At 41.1% G+C, this 23,363-nt stretch overlaps 1 protein-coding gene across 15 annotated transcripts in view; it reads left to right on the top strand.

Annotated features, from left to right (window-relative positions):
• LOC108713975 overlaps positions 1-22,772 on the top strand; it is a 54,203-nt gene extending 31,431 nt beyond the window's left edge. For 9 of the 15 annotated variants that reach the window (XM_041590102.1, XM_041590099.1, XM_041590101.1 and 6 more), the window contains 5 exons: positions 10,868-10,921; positions 11,271-11,531; positions 16,208-16,387; positions 19,043-19,095; positions 22,219-22,772. In XM_041590102.1, the coding sequence (XP_041446036.1) occupies positions 10,868-10,921; positions 11,271-11,531; positions 16,208-16,387; positions 19,043-19,077 (530 nt within the window). In that variant the 3' untranslated portion in view covers positions 19,078-19,095; positions 22,219-22,772. Of the gene's footprint in view, positions 1-10,867; positions 10,922-11,270; positions 11,532-16,207; positions 16,388-19,042; positions 19,097-22,218 lie in introns of those variants that run through there. The other 6 variants (XM_041590096.1, XM_041590106.1, XM_041590107.1 and 3 more) reach the window with 6 other exon arrangements.
• Positions 22,773-23,363: the final 591 nt, after the last annotated feature.

Raw genomic sequence — 23,363 nt, 5'->3', positions numbered from 1 at the left:
CACCCTCTGTACCCGATCCTGTAGCCAGTTTCATATCCATGTGCAAACAACTTCATTAAGCCCAACAGCTCTTAGTTTAGTGGGGCACTGTATCAAACTATTTGGTAAAATACAAATAGATCACATTTCATAAAGCAATGCTGATTACTGCTCATAATGGCATTCATGAATGGCATGCACAATTTTGAATGTGATCCCTTAACAAGCCTTCAAATAATTTGCCCACCACAGATGTCAATCTTACTGGCCTATAATTGCCAGACTGAGATCGTAATCCCTTTTTAAATATTGGAATGACATCAGCTTTTCTCCAATGAACCCGGGAGTGTATGCCATCTGGCCCTGATGCCTTGTTTACATTAATTTTTATTAAAGCTTTATGAATCATGTCCTGAGTCAGACTAGATTGAGCTGAGCCAACAGTGTAGCTATGGAGTGAGCCTAGGAACTCAAGACTCCTCTACTGAAGAAAAGAACTGATTTAGCACATTTGCCTTTTCTGTATCTGTTAAAACAATACTGGTACCATTATTTAAAGGAGCAACACTCTCAACTCCCATTATTTTACTATTAATATACTTAAAAAAACTTTTTAGGTGAGTCTTAGCATCAGCTGCAATGCGCTCCTCCATTACCTATCTTTGCCTTCCAGTGCTGTTTTACAACATTTAATATAGTGTTTATATTAATTAAATGCAGCTTCTGTCTCAACAGAATTGTAGTTTTTAAATGACTTTATCTTCTTTCTTATTAATTTTTTTTCATTTATATTAAGCCACATAGGATGATTCTTAGTGCTTCTACATTTACTCCTTTAGGGAATAAATTGAGAACAATAACGATTTAATACCATTTTAAATTACAACCATTTCTGTTCTGTGTTTTTAGATGAAAACATAATGCCCCAATCTATGCTCTGAAGGGCAGCCCTCAAGGCACTACAATTAGCTTTTCTGAAATTCATGTTTTTTGTTGTCCCAGTGTATATGTGTTTTGCAACATACATTAAATAAGATCACATTATGGTCACTATTGCCCAGGGGTTCAATTACCTGCACATTTGCTTTAAGTTCTGAGTCATTAGAAATCACTAATTCCAGTATAGCATATTTTCTGGTTTCATAATTTTTTAACTTCACATCCTCCTCCTTTATATTAGCTTTTAAATCCTGCCTAACAAAAATACATACACCTCCTCCTTTTCTATTTCCCTGTATAACCATTAATATTAACTGCCCAGTGATGCAACTCATTCAGCCATTTTTCGGCAACACCATCATCAAACACATCATATTTTCCCTCCAGCTCTCCCATTTTACCAGTCAGACTCCTTGCATTTGAAAACATGCATTTAGTACTGGAAACAGTGAGAGAATTTTGTAAATACAACATGTGGGCCTCCCTGTCCTTAACAGTGACCCCAGCCAAATCTCACTACCTCATCTAACCTGTCTTTCATGGAATCCTTAACTGCACCCCCCACACGTCTAGTTTAAAATCTTCTCCCCCATCATCATTGAGGTGCAACCCATCCCTGGCAACAAGCCTGCAGACCTCCTCCCTACACCAATCTCTCAGCCACACATTAATATCTCTAAACTCCTGCTGTCTTCTTAACGTTGCTCAGGGCATCTAATAATCTCTAAGATTATTACATTCAGGGCCGGATTTACATAGTGGGTGCCCCTAGGCCCACTGGCATTTGTCGCCCCTGTCCTCTCCACTCGTTCATGCAAAGTTTCATCATCTGGACCGGAGCAATGGGGATTGGCCCATGGGAAATTAAAATAATTATTGAATCTCCAGCACAACCCCAGTGTTTTTGAACCATTGTGGGTGTGGTTGGGCAGCATGCCGCCCCCCCTAAAATCCTGCCACCCTAAGCCTGGGCCTAGATGGCCTTTCTAAAAATCCAGGCCTGATTAAATTGGTAGCCCTTGTCCTCAATTTATCACCTAGTTTTTTTTTTTTTTAAATCATTTTTGAGGATCCCCCCCTGTAACTGATAAGACCTCAGGGTCTTCCCCAGCCCCTCCCAATAATCTGTCCACTCATTCCAACACATGCAGAACCCAGGTAAAGAGCAGACAATTTGGCATGAAGTGTCCTTAAAGGACCAGTAACATCAAAAATGTTTACAAAAAAATTCGTTAGAATACAACGAAAAAAAAAACACCAACACAAATTAAAATTTAAAATAGCAAAGCCTTTATTAAGAAATAACTTACAGAAACTCCACTTCCTGTCCTCTTCAGAAACGGTGAAAGGGCGACCATCCATCTGCAGCACTCTCTTTCTCCTCCTGGCTATTCACTGACAGCGTGTCCACTGCCCGATCGCCTTCTCCAGCTCTTCTTCATCCAGCAGCAGTAGGAAGGCGATGTCTCCAAACCCCGCTCCTCTACTCCAGGAATGCAGCCCTGACTGCCGACCCCCGTGCCCACTCCGTCACTCTCAAGGCACATGAAATCGATAAAGTAAATAAAAGTAAATAAAATAACCCCGGCTCTTTGCAGGTCCGCATTGAGTGTATTAGGAGGCTGCAACGCTCCAGGGCGAAAGCCTGTCCCCCCCAAATCCTGCCGGCTGCTTAATGATTCAGCCTTCAGCAGCCCAACAGCAGTTTGACAGAGGGAGCAGCAGCTGCAGGCGGGGGGCAGCATGGCTCACCAAGAGAAGCCCGTCCTTTTGGGGTTGCCGGCTCAGTGTTGGATGCATTCTTTTCCGGCTGCTTTGTTTCATTCATAGTCAGCCGCCAGCTGCCTTAAGAGTGACGGAGTGGGCACGGGGTCGGCAGTCAGGGCTGCATTCTTGGAGCGGAGTAGAGGGGTTTGGAGACATCGCCTTCCTACTGCTAATGGATGAAGAAGAGCTGGAGAAGGCGATCGGGCAGAGGACACACTGTCAGTGAATAGCCAGGAGGAGAAATCGAGCGCTGCAGATGGATGGTCGCCCTTTCGCCATTTCTGAAGAGGACAGGAAGTGGAGTTTCTGTAAGTTATTTCTTAATAAAGGCTTTGCTATTTTAAATTTTAATTTGTGTTGGTGTTTTTTTCCGTTGTATTCTAACAAATTATTTTGTAAAATTTTTTGACGTTACTGGTCCTTTAAAACAGATTATCCTATCCACCTTTCTAATATTTGAATCCCCTTTAAATAAAACTTTCCTTCCTAATATTCCCCCACTGCACATATTAGAGACCCTGCCTCCCAGGGTGCTCTGAGAGTCAGCCTGCTCCATATATATGCCAGTTCGGAGTAGTCCTCCCCAGCATCTTCACCAAAATGGCAAATCTGTTGCTTTGAACCAGCTGTGGACCAGCCCCTTAGCTAATATACACAGAACAGCAATGTTTGTCATTTAAAATTATATAAAATTGTTACTGTTCTCAATTTATTCACTTAAGAAGTAAATGTAGAAGCACCAAGAAACACCCTATGAGGCTTAATATAGAAGTAAAGACGTTAATATGAATAAAGAGAAAGACATTTCAAAACTAAAAGAATGTGGGGACAGAAGCAGCATTTAATGAATATAAACACTATAATAAATGTTGTAAAACAGTAAAGATTGGAAATGAAGAGTGCATTGCGGCAGAGGCTAAGACTAACCCAAAAAAGATTTTAAAGTATAGTAATAGTAAAGGGATACGGGTTGAGAGTTTTGCTCCTTCAAATTATGGTACCTAAATTTGTACATTTACATCCATGGTGGGCAAATTATTTGAAGGCTTGTTAAGGGATCACATTCAAAATGTTGTCCTTGTGAATGGCATTATGAGCAGTGATCAGCATTGCTTTATGAAATGTGATCTTTTTGTATTTTACAAAATAGTTTGTTACAGTGCCCCACAAATGACTGCTTTCTAAACTAAGAGCGGTTGGGCTCAATGAAGTCGCTTGCACGTGGATACAAAACTGGCTACAGGATCAGGTACAGAGTGTGGTTGTTAATGGTACATTCTCTAATTCGAGTAAGGTTCTTAGTGGGGTCCCTCAGGCAGGCCTAGATTTGGGGCTGACCTGCCGCTTTATGCGACTCACTAGGGATGTACAGCTCCCTAGTGCTCCAGCGCTTGCAAGATGTGCACTCGGCGGGGGTAGTGAAGGAGCTAGGACTACTCGGCCTAGGGGCACCCGCCCCGGGAAATCCGACCTTGCCCTCAGGCTCTGTATTGGGACCACTTTTATTTAACTTGTTTGTTAATGACTTAGGGGAGGGTATCATAAGTAATGTATCAGTAATGTATCAGTGATTAATGCAGCCCAATTAATTCCATCCAGGATGTGGCATACTTGCAGCATCTTGACAAACTGCAAGGTGGGTGGCTAGATGAGATTCAATGTTGATAAACGTAAAGTTATGCACCTGGGATGTAAAAATATGCAAGCCACTTATACCCTTAGTGGGATTGCACTAGGAAAATCCATAATGGAAAAGGACCTTGAAGTTCCTGTAGATAATAAACTTGGCTGTAGCAAGCAATGCAAGTTAGCAGCTGTAAGGTCAAATAAGGTCTTGAGCTGTATTAAAAGGGACATAGATTCGCGGGAGGAGAGAGTTATTCTTCCACTCTACAGAGCTAGTAAGGACCCATCTAGTATAGCCGTACAGTTTTCGTTTCCAGCTCAGATGAGACATTATTGAATTGGAGAGGATCCAGAAAAGGGCAACTAAGTTGGTAAAAGTTAAGAAAAGTCTCTGCTATGGGACAACACTGGCCAAGTTGGGGTTGTTCATGCTGGAGAAGAGGCGCTTAAGAGGGTATATGATAACTATGTATAAATATATAGGGGGATCTCTAATGCTTTATTTACCGGTTTTCAGCTGACAAGAGGGCACCCATTCTGATTAGAAGAAAGGAGGTTCCTCTAAATATTCAGAAGGGTTTTTTTTACAGTGAGAGCTGCGAAGATGTGGAATTCTGGCTTCTTTCTGACTTCTCGATAGAGCCTCAGCTGATAAGCTAGCTGGGCTACTACTGTTACCACCTACAGTGAGCTCCACAAATCTGGCCTACATTTAGCTAACTAACTGTAAGGCCAAAGGCCTCAGGAGTAGTGAGGACCAAGGGAGGAAATAATGTCCAAGTTCGCAGTACAGAAGAGGATGAGACAGAAGAATGGTCAAACAAGCAACAAGATCAGTCCAGGCAGAAGAGGTTCGAAGTCGAGGATTCCAGGCAAGGGTCGGTACACAATAGACAAGAAGTTCGTAATGAATCACACCCAGGAGTAGTAAACTAAACCTATAATCGGGCATTGAGGGAATCCCGGAGTTGCCTTAAATAGGCCAGGTTTCGGCGCCAATTTTGGACGCGCTGACGTCATGACGCTGACGCACTGACGCCAGCGTCCTGACGTTGACGCACGTTCTGACGCCGGCGTCCGTTCCGACGCCGGCGACCAATCCGGGGACGGAAAGACTCTGACGTCATCGTGCTGCGACCAGCAGGATCCAGGGGGCTGCCATCTTGGACGCCATCTTGGGGAGGACCTACGGTTTTCCTTACAGTACCCCCCTCCTCAGGGGGGGCCTCAGGACCCCCTGGGCTGGACGGGAATCTCCGATGAAATTTTTGGACCAAGAGAGGAGCATGGACATCGGAGCTTTTTACCCAGGAGCACTCCTCAGGACCGAATCCCTTCCATTCAATAAGGTACTGCAGGGTGCCTCTAGAAATTCGAGAATCCAAAATCTCCTTTACCTCGAACTCTTGATACCCATCCACAACGACAGGAGCTGGGGAGGAAGAAGAAGAAGACGAAACTGCAGGTTTAAGTAAAGAAACATGGAATGCATTGGGGATCCGCATCTCAGGAGGAAGTTGTAGGCGCACAGCCACAGGGTTGATGATCTCGGTGATAGGGAAGGGACCAATAAACTTGGGACCAAGTTTAGGTGAGGGAACTTTGAGGCGGATATTGCGGGTAGACAGCCAGACCTTGTCACCAGGAACATACAGAGGAGAAGAAACCCTTCTCTTGTCAGCGAACCTCTTCTGTGCAAGCGAGCTCTTCTCCAGGTTGACCGTAGTAGCCTGCCAGATGGCCAGCATGTGGGCAGCCTGATCGTTGGCGGCAGGGACATTTGTGAGCAGTAGATCTTGAGGAAAGGCCAGGGGGTTACGACCATAAACACAAAAAAAAGGAGACTTTTCAGAGGAAGAGTGTATGGCATTATTATGTGCAAATTCGGCCCAAGGGAGGAGGTCAGCCCAATCATCCTGACACAGGGACACATGACACCGAAGGAACTGTTCGAGAGCCTGGTTAACTCTTTCTGCCGCTCCATTAGACTGAGGATGATAAGAGGAAGAAAATTGGAGAGAAATGTCCAGGGCTTTACAAAGGGACCTCCAAAACTTTGAAACAAATTGGGACCCCCGGTCAGAGACAATCTCAGCAGGAAAACCATGGAGACGAAAAATATGTTTAATAAATAATGAAGAAAGTTCTGGAGCTGAAGGGAGTTTCCGGAGAGGGATAAAGTGTGCCATCTTACTAAACCTGTCAATCACCACCCAGATAATGGTGTAGCCAGAGGAAGCAGGAAGATCCACGATGAAATCCATTGCCAAATGGGTCCAAGGGCGGGATGGAACAGGCAAAGGTAAAAGTAGGCCTTTAGGGGGAGAATGTCCTGATTTGGATACAGCACAAGTGGAGCAGGAGGAAACAAAATCCTTAACATCCTTTCTTAAGGAAGGCCACCAGACGAGACGAGATAAAAGTTCAGTCGTCTTTTTAATTCCCGGATGACCGGCCTGTTTTGAACTGTGAGACTGGATCAAAATGGATTGACGAAGCTCAGGAGGAACAAAGGCTACGCCCACAGGAGTTTCCACAGGAGCAGAGGATTGAATGGACAAAAGATGCGAGGCAAGGGAAGGGAACAGGGCAGCAATGATCTTTGTAGGAGGCACAATGGATTCTGGGTCTTCGGAGATGGGATCTTCAGGAATAAAACTTCTGGAAAGAGCATCTGCTTTCTTGTTTCTTGAACCAGGACAAAAAGTTAAGATGAAGTTAAAACGTGAGAAGAACAATGCCCATCTGGCTTGTCGGGGATTGAGGCGCTTAAGGGTCTGGATATATTCGAGGTTTTTGTGGTCGGTGAAGATGGTCACAGGGACCAATGACCCTTCAAGAAAGTGTCTCCATTCGTCTAGAGCAAGCTTGACGGCCAGTAACTCACGGTTCCCAACGTCATAATTCCTTTCGGAGGAGGAAAACTTTTTGGAAAAGAAGGCACATGGATGCAGTTTACCATCAGAAGAGGATCTTTGGGATAATATTGCTCCTGCTCCGATGTCCGAGGCATCTACTTCGATGAAGAAAGGTTGGAGAGGTTCAGGGTGCCTGAGGATTGGGGCAGACGAAAAGGATTCTTTAAGAGTCTTGAAGGCTTCCAAGGCTAGAGGAGGCCAGTGCTGCGGTTTACCCCCTTTTTGTATAAGAGCAAGAATTGGAGCAATTTTTGACGAAAAACCTTTAATAAACTGTCTATAATAGTTTGCAAAGCCGATGAATCTTTGAACAGCCTTGACACTGGTGGGGAGAGGCCAATCTTGAATTGCCGAAACCTTGGCTGGATCCATCCTGAAGCCTTGTTGGGAAATGATGTATCCTAGGAAGGAGATGGATGATACTTCAAAGGAACATTTCTCCAACTTGGCAAACAGGTTGTTCTTTCGAAGACGAGAAAGTACTTCTTGAACTTGAAGACGATGCTCAGCAAGATTTTTGGAAAAAATAAGGATATCGTCCAAGTACACCACCACATACTGGCCCAGTAAATCCCTGAAAATGTCATTCACAAATTCTTGGAAGACCGCGGGGGCGTTACAGAGACCGAAAGGCATGACAAGGTATTCATAATGCCCGTCCCGGGTGTTGAAAGCGGTCTTCCATTCATCTCCCTCTCTGACCCGGATTAAATTATAAGCCCCACGAAGATCTAGCTTGGTGAAAAGACAAGCCCCTTTGAGTTGGTCGAACAGTTCGGAGATGAGAGGAAGGGGATAACGGTTTTTAATTGTGATTTTATTTAAACCTCTATAATCAATGCAGGGCCGCAAACCTCCATCTTTTTTCTCAACAAAGAAGAAGCTGGCTCCAGCCGGGGAAGAGGAAGGACGAATAAAACCTCTTTGCAGGTTCTCTTGAATGTACTCCTTCATGGCACAGGTTTCAGAAGGAGAAAGCGGATAGGTGCGACCCCTGGGAGGCATGGTTCCAGGAAGAAGTTCGATGGGGCAATCATAGGGACGATGGGGAGGCAGGACTTCGGCAGACTTTTTATTGAAGACATCAGAGAAAGCTTGATAAACAAAGGGCAAAGCAGAATTGGAAGACACAGAAGAAACTTTAATGATGGATTTGGTGGGTAAACAGTTCTGTTGGCAGAAGGAACTCCAGCGGGAGATTTGAGATGAGGCCCAATCGATTACTGGGTTATGAATATTCAACCAGGGCAGACCAAGTACAATGGGAGTAGAAGGACAATCAATTAGAAGGAAGGACAATCTTTCAAGGTGCATTGAACCCACAATAACGGAAAGTTCATCGGTGGAGTGGGAAATTGTAGCGGAGGATAGTGGACGATCATCAATCGCCAGTGCACGAAGAGGAACAGCCAGAGATCGTAGGGGAATGGAATGGCTTTCAGCGAAGACTTTATCGATGAAATTCCCAGCTGCGCCGGAGTCAAGGAAAGCCTCAGAAGAAATCGTCTGGGTTCCAAAACGAATCTGTATAGGAAGGAGGAAGCGTTGAGCAGAAGAATGGGGAGAAGGACCAATTCCACCCAGGTAAGTCTCCCCAGTCTTACCTAGGTGTTGGCGTTTCCCGGCTTCACTGGACACTCGTAAGCAAAGTGGGATTTTCCACCACAATAAAGGCAAAGTCCAGCAGCCCTTCTCCGAAGCTTTTCCTGTTCGGTCAGACGAGCCCGTCCGATCTGCATTGGTTCTTCCGAAGGCAGGGAAGAAGAGGCAGGAACCGCAGGATTAGGAGAAGACAAGGTAGAAGCCGGGTTGGGAAGCAAGGGTCTTTGAAAACGAGGAGCCAGAGTAGGTTGGAACCTGTGGAATCTTTTGGTTGGGGAGCGCTCTCTGTCGAGTTCAGCTTGAAACTCCCTCTGCCGAGTATCCACCTTTATGGCCAGGGCGACTAGATCTTCCCAACGGGATGGAATTTTCCTGGACACCAGATCAGTCTTTATACGTATCGCCAGGCCGTTGTAAAAGGCTGCGTGATACCCGTCATTGTTCCACGAGGTCTCTGCAACCAGGGTGCGGAACTCAATGGCGTACTCCGAGACTGAGCGAGTTCCCTGTTGAAGATGGAACAGGCGTGCGGAGGCAGCAGTGGCACGACCCGGAGCATCAAAGACCACTCGAAGTTCCCGGACGAAGGCTCTGGCATTATCAATAATGGGATCCTCCTTCTCCCAGAGAGGCGAAGCCCACTCCAATGCCTTCCCTTGCAGACGGGAGAATATGAAGCCCACCTTGGCTCGTTCAGAAATAAACTGGCTGGGAGCGAGTGCAAAGTGGACCTCGCACTGGTTGATAAACCCACGGCAGGCTGCAGGATCACCACTGTAGAGTGGGGGAGCCGGAATGCGGGGTTCGGAGACGTGAAGCGGAGCCACAGGTACGGGTGCAGGAATAGGGTCAGCGGGTGTTAGCTCCGATAGCTTTGCAAGAATTGTTTCTAAGGCTTGACCAAAGTGAGATTGCTGTACCTCATAGGACTGCATCCGGGATGCCATGCCACGAAGCGCTCCACCGACATCAGGCGGCGCAGGATTCTCCTCCAACGGGTCCATGGCCCGATTATAATGTAAGGCCAAAGGCCTCAGGAGTAGTGAGGACCAAGGGAGGAAATAACAATGTCCAAGTTCGCAGTACAGAAGAGGATGAGACAGAAGAATGGTCAAACAGGCAACAAGATCAGTCCAGGCAGAAGAGGTTCGAAGTCGAGGATTCCAGGCAAGGGTCGGTACACAATAGACAAGAAGTTCGTAATGAATCACACCCAGGAGTAGTAAACTAAACCTATAATCGGGCATTGAGGGAATCCCGGAGTTGCCTTAAATAGGCCAGGTTTCGGCGCCAATTTTGGACGCGCTGACGTCATGACGCCGACGCACTGACGCCAGCGTCCTGACGTTGACGCACGTTCTGACGCCGGCGTCCGTTCCGACGCCGGCGACCAATCCGGGGACGGAAAGACTCTGACGTCATCGTGCTGCGACCAGCAGGATCCAGGGGGCTGCCATCTTGGACGCCATCTTGGGGAGGACCTACGGTTTTCCTTACACTAACCTAACTTAGCTCACCTTGGTACATCTTTGACTTCAGCCTCCCTGACATCATCCATTCTTATCTTCTTTACATCATCCAAATGATGCATTGTAAAAAGATGCTTTCTTTAATTTTAAACAGCTGCGTCTACACACCATAGTCAAGTGGTTACAGCTTCTTTAACCAGTTTCTCTGAAATTGAACCACCAACCACTAGTGAGCTCCTGTGCAGTACTAATTGCCATCAGGCTCCAAATATGATCCTGTTTGAGTTCCAAAATACATAGGATAACCTAGGTTTATGTCTCTTTCCTGCTTTTTATGTGTTGTGTCTTTTCAGAGATTATTACATGCTCTTCTATTGCCTTGCAGTATAACATAATAAACACAATAGATGGGACAATGCTAAAACGACACTACCAGAACTCTATTACAATAACAGTACTGGGAACTTTCAGAATCTCACAACTCCAAATGTGTTTTTGCATGAGATGCTTGTATTCATTGCTATTTTGTCTACCTGCCATTGTAAAAATATGCTTTCTTTTTTACAGCTACAGCTGAACAAAATGGTCAAGCGATATTGCAGGGTGTCACATCAGCCTCTGGTGAGCTTTTGTGTAGTAATAAGTGTAGTTCAGCACAGTCTATTAAACTGAATGTTTTAAGATTGTTAGGCTCTAAGAATCACCTTTTACAATACAGAAATACGCAGAATTACATTTCCTTTTTGTGTTTTTTATGTGCCTGCACTTAATTAGTATTTGGTCCATGGCCAAAATCTGTGCACTTAAATGCATTTTACATTAGATTGGCAACTAGGGGGGTGTTTACAAAGATGGAGTAAAGTAAAAGTAGAGTAAGAAAGAGTAAGAAAGATTGGAATCTTCTATGGATAAGGGTATAAAATTGTATACGGTTTGTTCTTGATAATCAAATACTTTAATTTCTTTACAGTTGAACTATCCAAACCAACAATAAAATGCCAAAGAGTAAACAGTTCATGGGTGGAAATAATTTGTTTCTCAGTGATTGTTAATCCACCCATTAAATATAATGTGTTCTGGAATTCTAAAATTTATGACACAAAAACCCAACAAGGTGCGATGCCTGAGAAGATTTTGATTCCACTAACTTCTGGCAGCAAAGTTGAACTCAGCTGTGAAGCACAGAAAGGTTCTGTTACAAAGTACAGTGACCCACTGCTGATTTGTGAAGGTATATATAACTTTAAAAGAAAGTCTTGTAAGTGCGGGAAAACAAAATCTAAAACTCTGGAAATACTCCTATTTAAATGCATTAGAACATGAAGGGACTGTGGAAAAAAAAAACGTAAAACCTGGGAAATACTCCTATTTAAATGCATTAGAACATGAAGGGACCGTGGGAAAAAAACCATAAAATTTGGGAAAATGTTAAATTCGGGGGACATAAATTCGTGGTTAGACTGTATGTTTATCCTGTATATACACACATACTAAGAAAAACTAGCAGCACCAAGATTTCTTGTAAAAAAATCAAAATAAATGTATTAAAAAGTGCATGTATAGCCAACATGTACATTATACATTTATTTTAATTTTTACAGGAAATCTCGGTGTTGTATAAGTCGCAATGCTTTCCAAAAGTTGTCAGCTTTGATAAGATACCTGAAAATCGCCTCAAAGCTTCCACTTTCTAGCATTTTGTCTCCGACATAGTATTAGGTACCAACAGAAAACATCCTAAGTATGAATGCCACGGGTCCACTGAACAGTTTTATGCCCATTGTGCATAGGATTACCAAAGTATCTGGCGTTTAAAGACCTCAAAATGAAGTTAGCTCATACAAATTGTCCCAGAACTCTCTTCAGCTCTCTGTCATCTTCCTATATCTGACAACTTCACAGCACACTTGTTGTTCTCCAGCGTTTGTCTGCCAACCTATCCCAGGTTATACACATTATTACAGTAGAACACAAACTTTTATAGTTTATTTTGGGGCTTTCTGAGTAAAGCACGTGATATTCTAGACTCACACATACAGACACAAACAACATTGGTAAGTGTAAACACACAAATTACATTTTAATTTTAGATGATTTTATTGTATAATTTTATTGGATTTTCAGGTCTGCATTATTGTCACTTGCATAGTTTTACCCCAAAACACGAATTGCATAGCGAGGCTAGTAGCACTTAAATCTTGTCAGTGAGAGTGGCATAACTACAGCCCCATGGCCCCAGTCCAAAAGTTGCAACCGGGACAATCACCCGCGAGCACACTTGTACTTGTCTTTATTTGGGCCATAATGTCCCAAGCGTGACCCATACACACATCCCTGCTCCCCCAAATAAACTAGTTCAAAATAGTCAGGAGCAAAGCCAAGAGTACAAAATCACTAATGACAGTTATAACAGCACATTGAGACCACTTGTTTTAATTTCAGAATTGAAATACTTTCCAATAAAATATCTATTCTCTTGATCATTCCATATCGTTATAGTCTAGAATAGCCCTCTGCCCCTCATCAGTAGGATCCTTCCCAAAGCTTTAATAGTTTTTTTATCTGTTCCGCATATAATTTGCATGTTTTTTAAATCTTTTTTTTCCCTGGTATCAAGTGTGTGTCCTCTATTCATGTGCCCTCCTGGCCATCAATGAAAGCTCTAGTGGCAAGTGCTAGTACCCTCATCTATGTGTAGTCCCAGTCAGGTGGCAATGCTTTGTGTGGGACCCTTTACATCATATTTTTGGATGGACAAGAAAAGTGGCAGTTAACATAGTATGTTTGGTTGAAAAAAAGACACTCACTCATCAAGTTCAACCTTTTATACTGTATATAACCTGACTAACTGCTAGTTGATCCTATGCAACTGATTCGGGGAGAGAATTCCACATCACAGCTTTCACTGTAGAAAAAAACGCTTCCGAATATTTAGACAGAACCTCCTTTCTTCTAATCGGAAGGGGTGCCCTCTTGTCAGCTAGAAGGACCTACTGGAAAATAAAGTATTAGAGAAATTATTGTACGATCCCGCAGTTTTATACAGTTATCATATCCCCCCTTAAGCGCTGCTTCTTCAGTACGAACAACCTTAATTTGGCTAGTTTTTCTTCATAGCTGAGATTTTCCATACCTTTTACCAGACTAATTGCCATTCTCTGGACCCTCTCTAATTCAATAATGTCCAATTTGAGCGCTGGAAACCAAAAATGCACGGCATATTAGATGGGGTAGATGGGGCCTTACATGTGCTCTCTACAGTGGAAGAATAACCACCTCCTCCCATAAATCTATGCCCCTTTTAATACAACTCAAGATTTTATTTGTCCTTGATGCTGCTGACTGGCATTGCTTGCTACAGCCAAGTTTATTATCTACAAGGACTCCAAGGTCCTTTTCCATTATGGATTTGCCTAATGCAGTCCCATTAAGGGTATAAGTGGTGCATGACTTTATATTTATCAACATTGAATCTCATCTGCCACTTAGCTGCCCAGATTGCCAAGATCCTGTTGCAAGGGTATCACATCCTGGACAGAATTAATTGGGCTGCATCGTTTTGTGTCATCAGCAAACACTGATACATTACTTACAATACATACCCCATAGTCATAAATGAACAAGTTAAATAAAAGTGGATCCAATACACAGCCATGAGGGGCCCCACTAAGAATTTTACTCCAAGTAGAGGATGTACCATTAACAACCACCCTCTGTACTCACTCCTATAGCCAGTTTCCTATCCATGTGCATATTCCTTCATTAAGTCCAACAGCCCTTAGGTTAGAAAGCATTTGTTTGTGGGGCAATGTATCAAATGCTTTGGCAAAATCCAAATACATTGCATCTACTGATCCCCCGCTGGCCCCGCTGTCCAGCAACTTACTTATCTCATCATAACCAGCAATCAAATTTGGCTGACATGACCCATCCTTCATAAAGCAATGCTGAATGTTGCTCATAATGCCATTCACTAGGACAAAATTTTGAATGTGATCCCTTACAAAGCCTTCAAATAATTTGCCCACCACAGATGTCTGTTTTAAAAGTTTTATTGGGTTTTACAAAAACAAGCAATATATAACATTGGCCTATTGAAGGGCTATAACACAAACTTATACAGCTTAGAGAGTTAGGTATCCTAGAATAATTTGATGATAGAGAATACACCTAAGCTGTTATTAGAGCCACATAAGAAAACTAAAGTAAAACAAAACATATTAACCTAATAAGTGAAGTTTCTGTAAGTTATTTCTTAATAAAGGCTTTGTGATTTTAAAGTATATTTTGTGTTGGTGTTTTTTTTTTTGATGTGTACTAACGAATTTTTGTTTAAAAAAAATGTATGTTACTGGTCCTTTAAGCCACATTGGCAGGCCTAGATTTGTGGAAATGACACAAAGACCCAGACCTAGGGCAACAGGATTTTAAGGGGCGGAACACTGGATATGGGCAGAACACACTATAGGTTTTTACATCACCAATCCCCAGTGCTTCGGACCCAATGATGAAAATTTGCTCATGTGAACAAATGAAGAGGAGGGTATGGGGGCGATGAATGGCAGCAGGCCTAGGGGTGCCCACTATGTAAATCCAGCCCTGCACATAGGGTGGTTCTTGGTGCTTCTATAGCTAAATTTTTCCCCCTCTAAGGCAAATTGGAAAGGCTTCAAATGGGATTTTTTGCCTTCCACTGGTTAAACTAGCAGCTATACAGGTTGTATACAGACTTAAATAGTTGAACTTGATGATCATATGTCTTTTTTCAACCTAACTTACTTTGCGATGTTACTATGTTACTTCTTAGGGGAATAAATTGAGAACAGTAATGATTTAATGTCATTTTAAGTGACAACCATTACTGTTCTGTGTTTTTAGCAGAAAACATAATGCTGGGGCATCATGTATGCTCTGAAGGGCAGTCTTTAAGGCACTACCCAAATTTGGCTCGTAAAGGCAAAAAAATAAAATCCCATTTTTACTTTCTTTAATGAAAAAGAAACCTATCTCCATTATACTTTAATTAAAAAATGTCTACCATTTTTACAAGAAACCTGACTGTATGCAGTGATATTCCCCCTTCATTTACTTGCTCTGACTGCTGTGGATAGGAAACTTCAGACAGTCCCTAGTTGCTCTGCAGGGAAACAATCATACTTTTTAACAGCAGGAGGCAACTCCCCACCTTACTTCCCAGCCGTGCAGAACTCATGCAGCTTTGTTTGTTTCCCTGTAGAGCAGTTAGCGACTGTGTAGAGATTTGTATTGGATTTTATTTTTGCCTTTACATCCCCTTTAATGTTTCCAACTCCAGTGGCAGGGACAAAGATCACAGAGCCAGATTTTAACAGATAAACTGGGATTCTCATTGAAGGATTATTTTGCTGCAGCCACTGGCTCTGCAAAGTTGGAGAAAGTATGTATTAAACAATGCAAAAACTATGTCCATAGCGTTATGGTGTTACTATAAGATTATGATAGGTCAACATTTATGTCAAATACATCTGTGTGTGTTTCCTTTGCCCAGATAATGTATTAGCACTAACTTGGGCTCATTTATAAACACTATAAAAACTTGCCCAGTGTTTGTAAATTACCCTCACTGTCTATCGATCAATGTACTTTAACACAAAGCTGCACACAGCAGGCTACTGAAAGTGGAAATTTAACTGATTTTTTTTAAAAAAAAATGGTACATCATTTATAATTGTTTATATTAAAAATGTTTCTTCAGAAACCTTTATTATATTTCTATTTTCATGAAAGTACCCCTTTAATTAAAGGAACAGATTACAAGTTCTTCATTGGGTTCCTTCTCAACTGAAAATGCATTTTTTAGGCTGTATTGAATGGAAAATGGATACAACTATTACTTTTTTCAATGTTGAGACTTTTCTTCTTGTCCAGATGAAGCCAGTAACAAGGAGCCGGAAAAGCCACCGGAAGAGCATGGAACAAGACATCTCATCAACATATCACGTCTCATAACTTCATGGGGACGTAAAACAGAGACCTATATTATTTTAGCAGTCTGTGTCCCCATAATCATCTTTACCTTGTGCGTGTTCATCTTTGTCACATTATGCTGTGAGTTTTCACTTGGCCTAACTCTGCTGCACCTACATTGTATTAATCAACTTACTATCCAGTGCTCTGGACTCTTTTTATCTTAGATTTGATAAGACTTATGATGCTGAAAGGCTTGTTTAATAATACCAGACATACAGTGATGTGAAAAACTATTTGCCCCCTTCCTGATTTCTTATTCTTTTGCATGTTTGTCACACTTAAATGTTTCTGCTCATCAAAAACCGTTAACTATTAGTCAAAGATAACATCATTGAACACAAAATGCAGTTTTTAAATGAAGTTTTACGTTATTAAGGGAGAAAAAAAACTCCAAATCTACATGGGCCTGTGTGAAAAAGTGATTGCCCCCCTTGTTAAAAAATAACTTAACTGTGGTTTATCACACCTGAGTTCAATTTCAAAGGTTATAAAGCCATTTCTAAAGCTTTGGGACTCCAGCGAACCACAGTGAGAGCCATTATCCACAAATGGCAAAAACATGGAACAGTGGTGAACCTTCCCAGGAGTGGCCGGCCGACCAAAATTACCCCAAGAGCGCAGAGACAACTCATCCGAGAGGCCACAAAAGACCCCAGGACAACATCTAAAGAACTGCAGGCCTCACTTGCCTCAATTAAGGTCAGTGTTCACGACTCCACCATAAGAAAGAGACTGGGCAAAAACGGCCTGCATGGCAGATTTCCAAGGCGCAAACCACTTTTAAGCAAAAAGAACATTAAGGCTCGTCTCAATTTTGCTAAAAAACATCTCAATGATTGCCAAGACTTTTGGGAAAATACCTTGTGGACCGACGAGACAAAAGTTGAACTTTTTGGAAGGTGCGCGTCCCGTTACATCTGGCCTGGAAGACTTGCTGTGATAGATGGAACCATGAATTCTACTGTCTACCAAAAAATCCTGAAGGAGAATGTCCGGCCATCTGTAGCGATCTTGGGTCCTGCAGCAGGACAATGACCCAAAATACACCAGCAAATCCACCTCTGAATGGCTGAAGAAAAACAAAATGAAGACTTTTGGAGTGGCCTAGTCAAAGTCCTGACCTGAATCCTATTGAGATGTTGTGGCATGACCTTAAAAAGGCGGTTCATGCTAGAAAACCCTCAAATAAAGCTGAATTACAACAATTCTGCAAAGATGAGTGGGCCAAAATTCCTCCAGAGCGCTGTAAAAGACTCATTGCAAGTTATCGCTAACGCTTGATTGCAGTTATTGCTGCTAAAGGTGGCCCAACCAGTTATTAGGTTCAGGGGGCAATTACTTTTTCACACAGGTTTGGATTTCTTTTCTCCCTAAATAATAAAAACCCTCATTTAAAAACTGCATTTTGTGTTTACTTGTGTTATCTTTGACTAATAGTTAAATGTGTTTGATGATCAGAAACATTTTGTGTGACAAACATGCAAAAGAATAAGAAATCAGGAAGGGGGCAAATAGTTTTTCACACCACTGTAAGTACTTTGTGATTTATTGGGCTTAAATTTATTACACCATGCGCAGAAGCGGCACATGAGGGGAGAAACATAGGAGTCCCCTATCTCTGTAACTAAAGGGGTATAAATTAGCAGGAAAATAGTGTAATTTTCCATTTTACAAACCCAGAGGATGGAAAAATCAAAGAGAGACGTCCCAATGATTTTTGATGTGTATTGGTTTTGTGCAATAGCCCGAAGTTTTCGTGCAAAAAACATAACAACAAGTCTTCGGGTTAAAAATACAGAAAAATCTGAGTTTTCGGGTGAAAAATCAGAAAAAATGATTTTTTCCCACAAAGCAAATTTTCAGAAAAATGTAATAATAAATAAGCGGAAAAATCCCGAGCGTATTTCATCTGAGTTTGCAGCAGAAAATGTAGAGATAAGAATCAGACTTTGATAAATAACACCCTAAATGTTGATAAATTTAAGGTTATGCAAGTCACTTATACCCTTAATGGAACTGAATTTGGTAAAACCATGATGAAAACCAGTGCTCAAAAAGCATATTATTGAATTAGAGAGAACATTTTTATGAATAAAGACTGGCCAAGATGGGGTTTTTTTTTCAATGGATACTTAAGGAAGGGGGGGAAATCATGTAAGCATGGCTTTATGAATAACAGGGCAAGTAGGACAATTTTTTTGTGTCATCTGCATCTGATTACTTAGGATGCCTTCCCCAAGTCATTAATGAACAAATTAAATAAAAATGGACCCAATACAGAACCCTATGGCACTCCACTAAGAAATCCTGCTCCATGTAAACAATGTACCATTGACAACCACCCTTTGTGCATAATTCTTTAGGCAGTTTTCTATCCAAGTACAAACACCATTACTAAGACCAACAGACCTAAGTTGAGAAAACTCTGGCAAACACATTACCCTTATCTTTAACCCCACAGTCCAACCTACTTAATTATAAAAAGCAATCAAATTTGTCTGACATGCCCTATCCTTCATAAAGCCATGCTGATTACTGCTCATAATTCAGTTCTCAAAAACATAATTAATATAATTTCTTAACAAACCTTTAAATAGCTTAACTTGCCCAAATCTTAGTATACACAAAGGAGAAAAAAAAAAAAGAATTAAGCACATTTGCTTTTTCTGTTCTAATCAAATGATGTGTCTCCTGGGTAGAAATAATTTCGTTTTTTGTTTTAAATATTCCCAGGTTACAAAGAGAAGCATGTTAAGTACCATGTGTGAACTTATTCCATATTTTAGGTAAGTAATTATGTTAATTGTCTTGGATTTGATTAATTTTAAGATATGCAATCTTTCTCTTTTGCATTTGAGAGTGTGCCTGATTTACATATGGAGCCGGCTTTAATGGTTTTAAATGGTTTTCTCAACATAGTACAACATCTGCCATGTGTTGCTCTATGTTGAGCTATTGTGCTCCATTATGCCTATTTCTTATCTTTATGCATTGTTTGTTCAAAAATGTATATGTATGTAGACCACAGTCAACTGTTAAGATATTGTACTGCAGTCATTTGTCAAAAAATTGTTGATAGAATGACAAAAATTACCATTTTCATGCGTATAGTGCATTTGCTCTTAAACTCAAATATTAGGGGCAGATTTGTTAAAACATGAGTTTAAAGTATAATGGATAAAAACCCACCTACATTCTATTCATTCCTATATTTTTAAGGGCATATTTATTATGCTGTGTAAAACTAAATTCACAAAAAAACAGTATGAAAAGCTGTGTAACTGTGAATTTATCAAGATGTGTGTAATTTTACTCCATGTGAACACCAGATTTGATGCCGTTATTTTACACTGCTTCCAGCAGAAGTCACTCTAAGACAAAACGCTTAAAAATGTTATGCCGTTTAAGCAATGTATAGAGTATTATCCCACTGTTTTTTTTTACACAGCATAACAAATATGCTTCTTACAATTATATTTATCAATGGGTATTTATTTGATAAATGAGGTTAAAAAATCCCAAAGGAATGATAAGAACATGGGTGAGTTTTTATTTATTAAGCTCTAAACTGACATTTTGATAAATCTGCCCTATACTGTGTAACTGTGTGGGGCTGATTTATCAAAGGTTGAATGTTAGGTTTTTTTACCTCAAAATGACCTCGAAACAAGAATGGTATCTTAATTAAGAAAAAACTTGAATAGCAAAAACCAGATTCTGTGAGTTCTAGTCCCTCAACCTGAAAACTCAAATTCATCAAGTTTTCTGCAGGAAAAACTCCAATTGATCGAGTTCTCAATTTGAGTTGAGTTTTCAGCCAAAACCCTCCGAAAAAAACTTGAACATCAAGCAGGCTGTTAACTGCTTCACATGGTTCCAGGGCCCTTTGCCATTGACTTCTACAGAACCTCGACATTTTTTAGGAGGTGTATTTTTGGATTCAAGCTATTTCCAGGGTCAAGGTATAATAAATCTGGAATATTCAAGTTTTTCTTTTACCCGAAAATATGAGTTTTGACCAAAAAATACAACTCGAGTACTCGAATTTTAGTGGAAAAAACAACTTAATCTTAATAAATCTATGTGTGCCTATAGTAAATACTCTAATTGAATCTGCATATTAGTCACTCAAACAGTGGCTGCTTTACAGATTCACGTATTTGCTGTAATATTGAATAAGTCATCAAACTGGAGTTGGTCCAATATAGTAGTAGTTGTTATTAATAGCATTCAGTACACACCCAATTTCTGCGCTGCCTAATCAAAAGAAATTTATAACTGTATTACACATTTTATGGGCAGTATTTATATAATGGTAGAACTGAAAAGGTTTTTTTCAGCAGGGAACTTCTTTTAACACCAAACCAACTTTTGAAGCCACACCAATCTTAAAGCAAAGGTAGTTTTACAATTAGTAGGGGTTTTGTCATGTTTCCCCAGTGCAGGAACATATCATATCCATTGGTCAGGATGTCTCTTTAGTCACCTACTGTAGATCAGAGTAAAAGTTAGGAGCTATTATCAGCACCTTTTCTAATGCAGGAGCTGTCTGAGGCCCCCCCCCCGAGGGATTGCCTTTTAAGGCATTGGAGGGGGGCCACATCGATAGTTCAGATGCGATTGTGCTTTCTTGAACTAGAAATATGAATTTCCTGTTTAATAAAATGGAAATTCGGCTCTTAAAAGTACTAGGAATGGCTTTTTTGCCTCCCCTGGTAACCCAGTTGGCACTGCCAGGTAAATGGATGCAACACTGAGGTTTCTGGAAATAAAACAATTTATTAAGACTACCCAGCCCACAGACAGCAAATGATAAATAATTTCAAAATGTGACAACAGGATATATTGTATAGGGAACAGCCTTCAGAAGACTTTTCCCTGACCTTCTTTACTAATATCAGCAAAACCAGCACCATTGTTGTACTGTTTCTATCCCATTGACCAAAATGAGGAATGGTTCTGATTGGCTGATGACAAGTTAAACGGTGTGGGGAAACGCTCTTTAGGTAGTAGCAGCAGCAGCAACTCTTTTCACACAGATAGTAGACAGTACACAGGTTTCCAGCTGATCTTTGTATGTGATTTTATTCCACACACCAGTTTAAACAAAAACATAAAAGTTCATAATCTTTTAGGAGGCAGAAGACAAAATAGTTCCAGCTGTCATGGTAAAGAAAAAATGTCCTTTTCCGAAAGGATCAACAGCCCCACTTGGGCAATATAAGTCCAGCAAACAAAATAAACTGTTAACTCACAGTCCTTTGGAGATTCCCTGTGCTTTTCTCCTGGAAGCCGCTCACTCCCAAGCACTTTAGGGTAGTAGCTGGTAGCCAGTCCTTGCTACCAGAGAACTTGTCTCCTTGTCAAAACTTGTGTCCAGCAATACAGTCCTTATGCTCAACAACACAGGTCACATGCAATTACACTGAAACTTTTAACACAGCCCCAGTATCTCTCCATTCTCTCTCAGACTGGGCAGGGAGCAGCCTTAATTGAGCCCCCACCTTTTTACTCCAGGTGAGACTAATCACTCCTCACTGCTGCTCAGAGCCTCATTTTCACAGCCCTCTGTACTGCTTCATAGAGGATTCCATCTATGATTTTCCCAACCATGATACAAAGGGTATCTCAATCTTATAGGTGTGTGTTTCAATGTTAGGCACCATATGTTAGGAAAGATATATTTTATTCATACATACAAATGGCCCATACATATTACTGCAGCTGCCACCTGAGGCGAGTTTTTGAACTCACCTCATTGGCACAGCGACCCTGGCTACTGTTGGCCTGTTTATGTCCAGCTAAAGCTATGTCCAGCTAAAGCTTCTGCATATATTCTTTATAATCTTATTCTCGGTCAGTTTTAGTTGGAAATTTTATTTATTTTTTCCTCAATCTATTTTTTTCAGAATTATGCCAAGAATATATTAGACACAGATAACATGGATAATGCCTTACAAGTCTACGTTTGCTGTGTGTGTGATTCTACTATGCACTGGATGCCATACAAATGTCCAAAACACGATTGTATCATTTGTAAAATGGTGTTGGACCAATATATTTCCTTGAGTTTACCAAATGTTCCAGGAAGAAGGAATTATTGTATTGGAATTGTTATAAAATGTTTTGAACCTGATTGTGTTAGGTGAATCCTTCGTAATATCATTCTATATCAGGCTTTAGCTAGCAATTTTCTGTTTTTTTTTTAAAATTATTTAGAATTGTGCCACGACCACAAGTATATTAGCAGATGGAGAACGTCTCACTTCATTGTATTAGCTGTGTGTGATTTCATGATGTGCTTAATGCCATACAAATGTACAGAAAAAGATTGACATTGTACCATTTGGAAAATTGTGTTTGAACACTATGGGGCTGATTCACTAAATTCGAGTGAAGGATTCGAAGTAAAAAAACTTTGAATTTCGAAGTATTTTTTGGGCTACTTCGACCATCGAATGGGCTACTTCGACCTTCGACTACGAATCGAAGGATTCGAAGTAAAAATCGTTTGACTATTCGACCATTCGATAGTCGAAGTACTGTCTCTTTAAAAAAAACTTCGACCCACTACTTCGGCAGCTAAAAGCTACCGAAGCCAATGTTAGCCTATGGGGAAGGTCCCCATAGGCTTGCCTAAGTTTTTTTGATCGAAAGATATTCCTTCGATCGTTGGATTAAAATCCTTCGAATCGTTCGATTCGAAGGATTTAATTGTTCGATCGAAGGAATAATGCTTCGATCGTACGATCGTAGCATTTGCGCTAAATCCTTCGACTTCGATGTCGAAGGATTTCAATTCCTAGTCGAATATCGAGGGTTAATTAACCCTCGATATTCGACCCATAGTGAATCAGCCCCTATGTTTCCTTGAGATGCTTACTTTGACGAGATTAAAGTGTGTGATAGAAGTAGGATCTAGCTCCCACTGAGCTAACAACAAATATTCTAGGAAGAAGAAATTATTGTACTTTTTATTATTAAAATTACTTTATATCTGTGCATATCTTGGAGTGTTTTGTGACATAATAATCACTTGGAGGACTGCAGTTGC

Source organism: Xenopus laevis, chromosome 4L, assembly GCF_017654675.1.
Source record: "Xenopus laevis strain J_2021 chromosome 4L, Xenopus_laevis_v10.1, whole genome shotgun sequence".
In the NCBI taxonomy this organism is placed as follows: domain Eukaryota; kingdom Metazoa; phylum Chordata; class Amphibia; order Anura; family Pipidae; genus Xenopus; species Xenopus laevis.
This window is presented reverse-complemented; position numbering and strand designations above follow the sequence as displayed.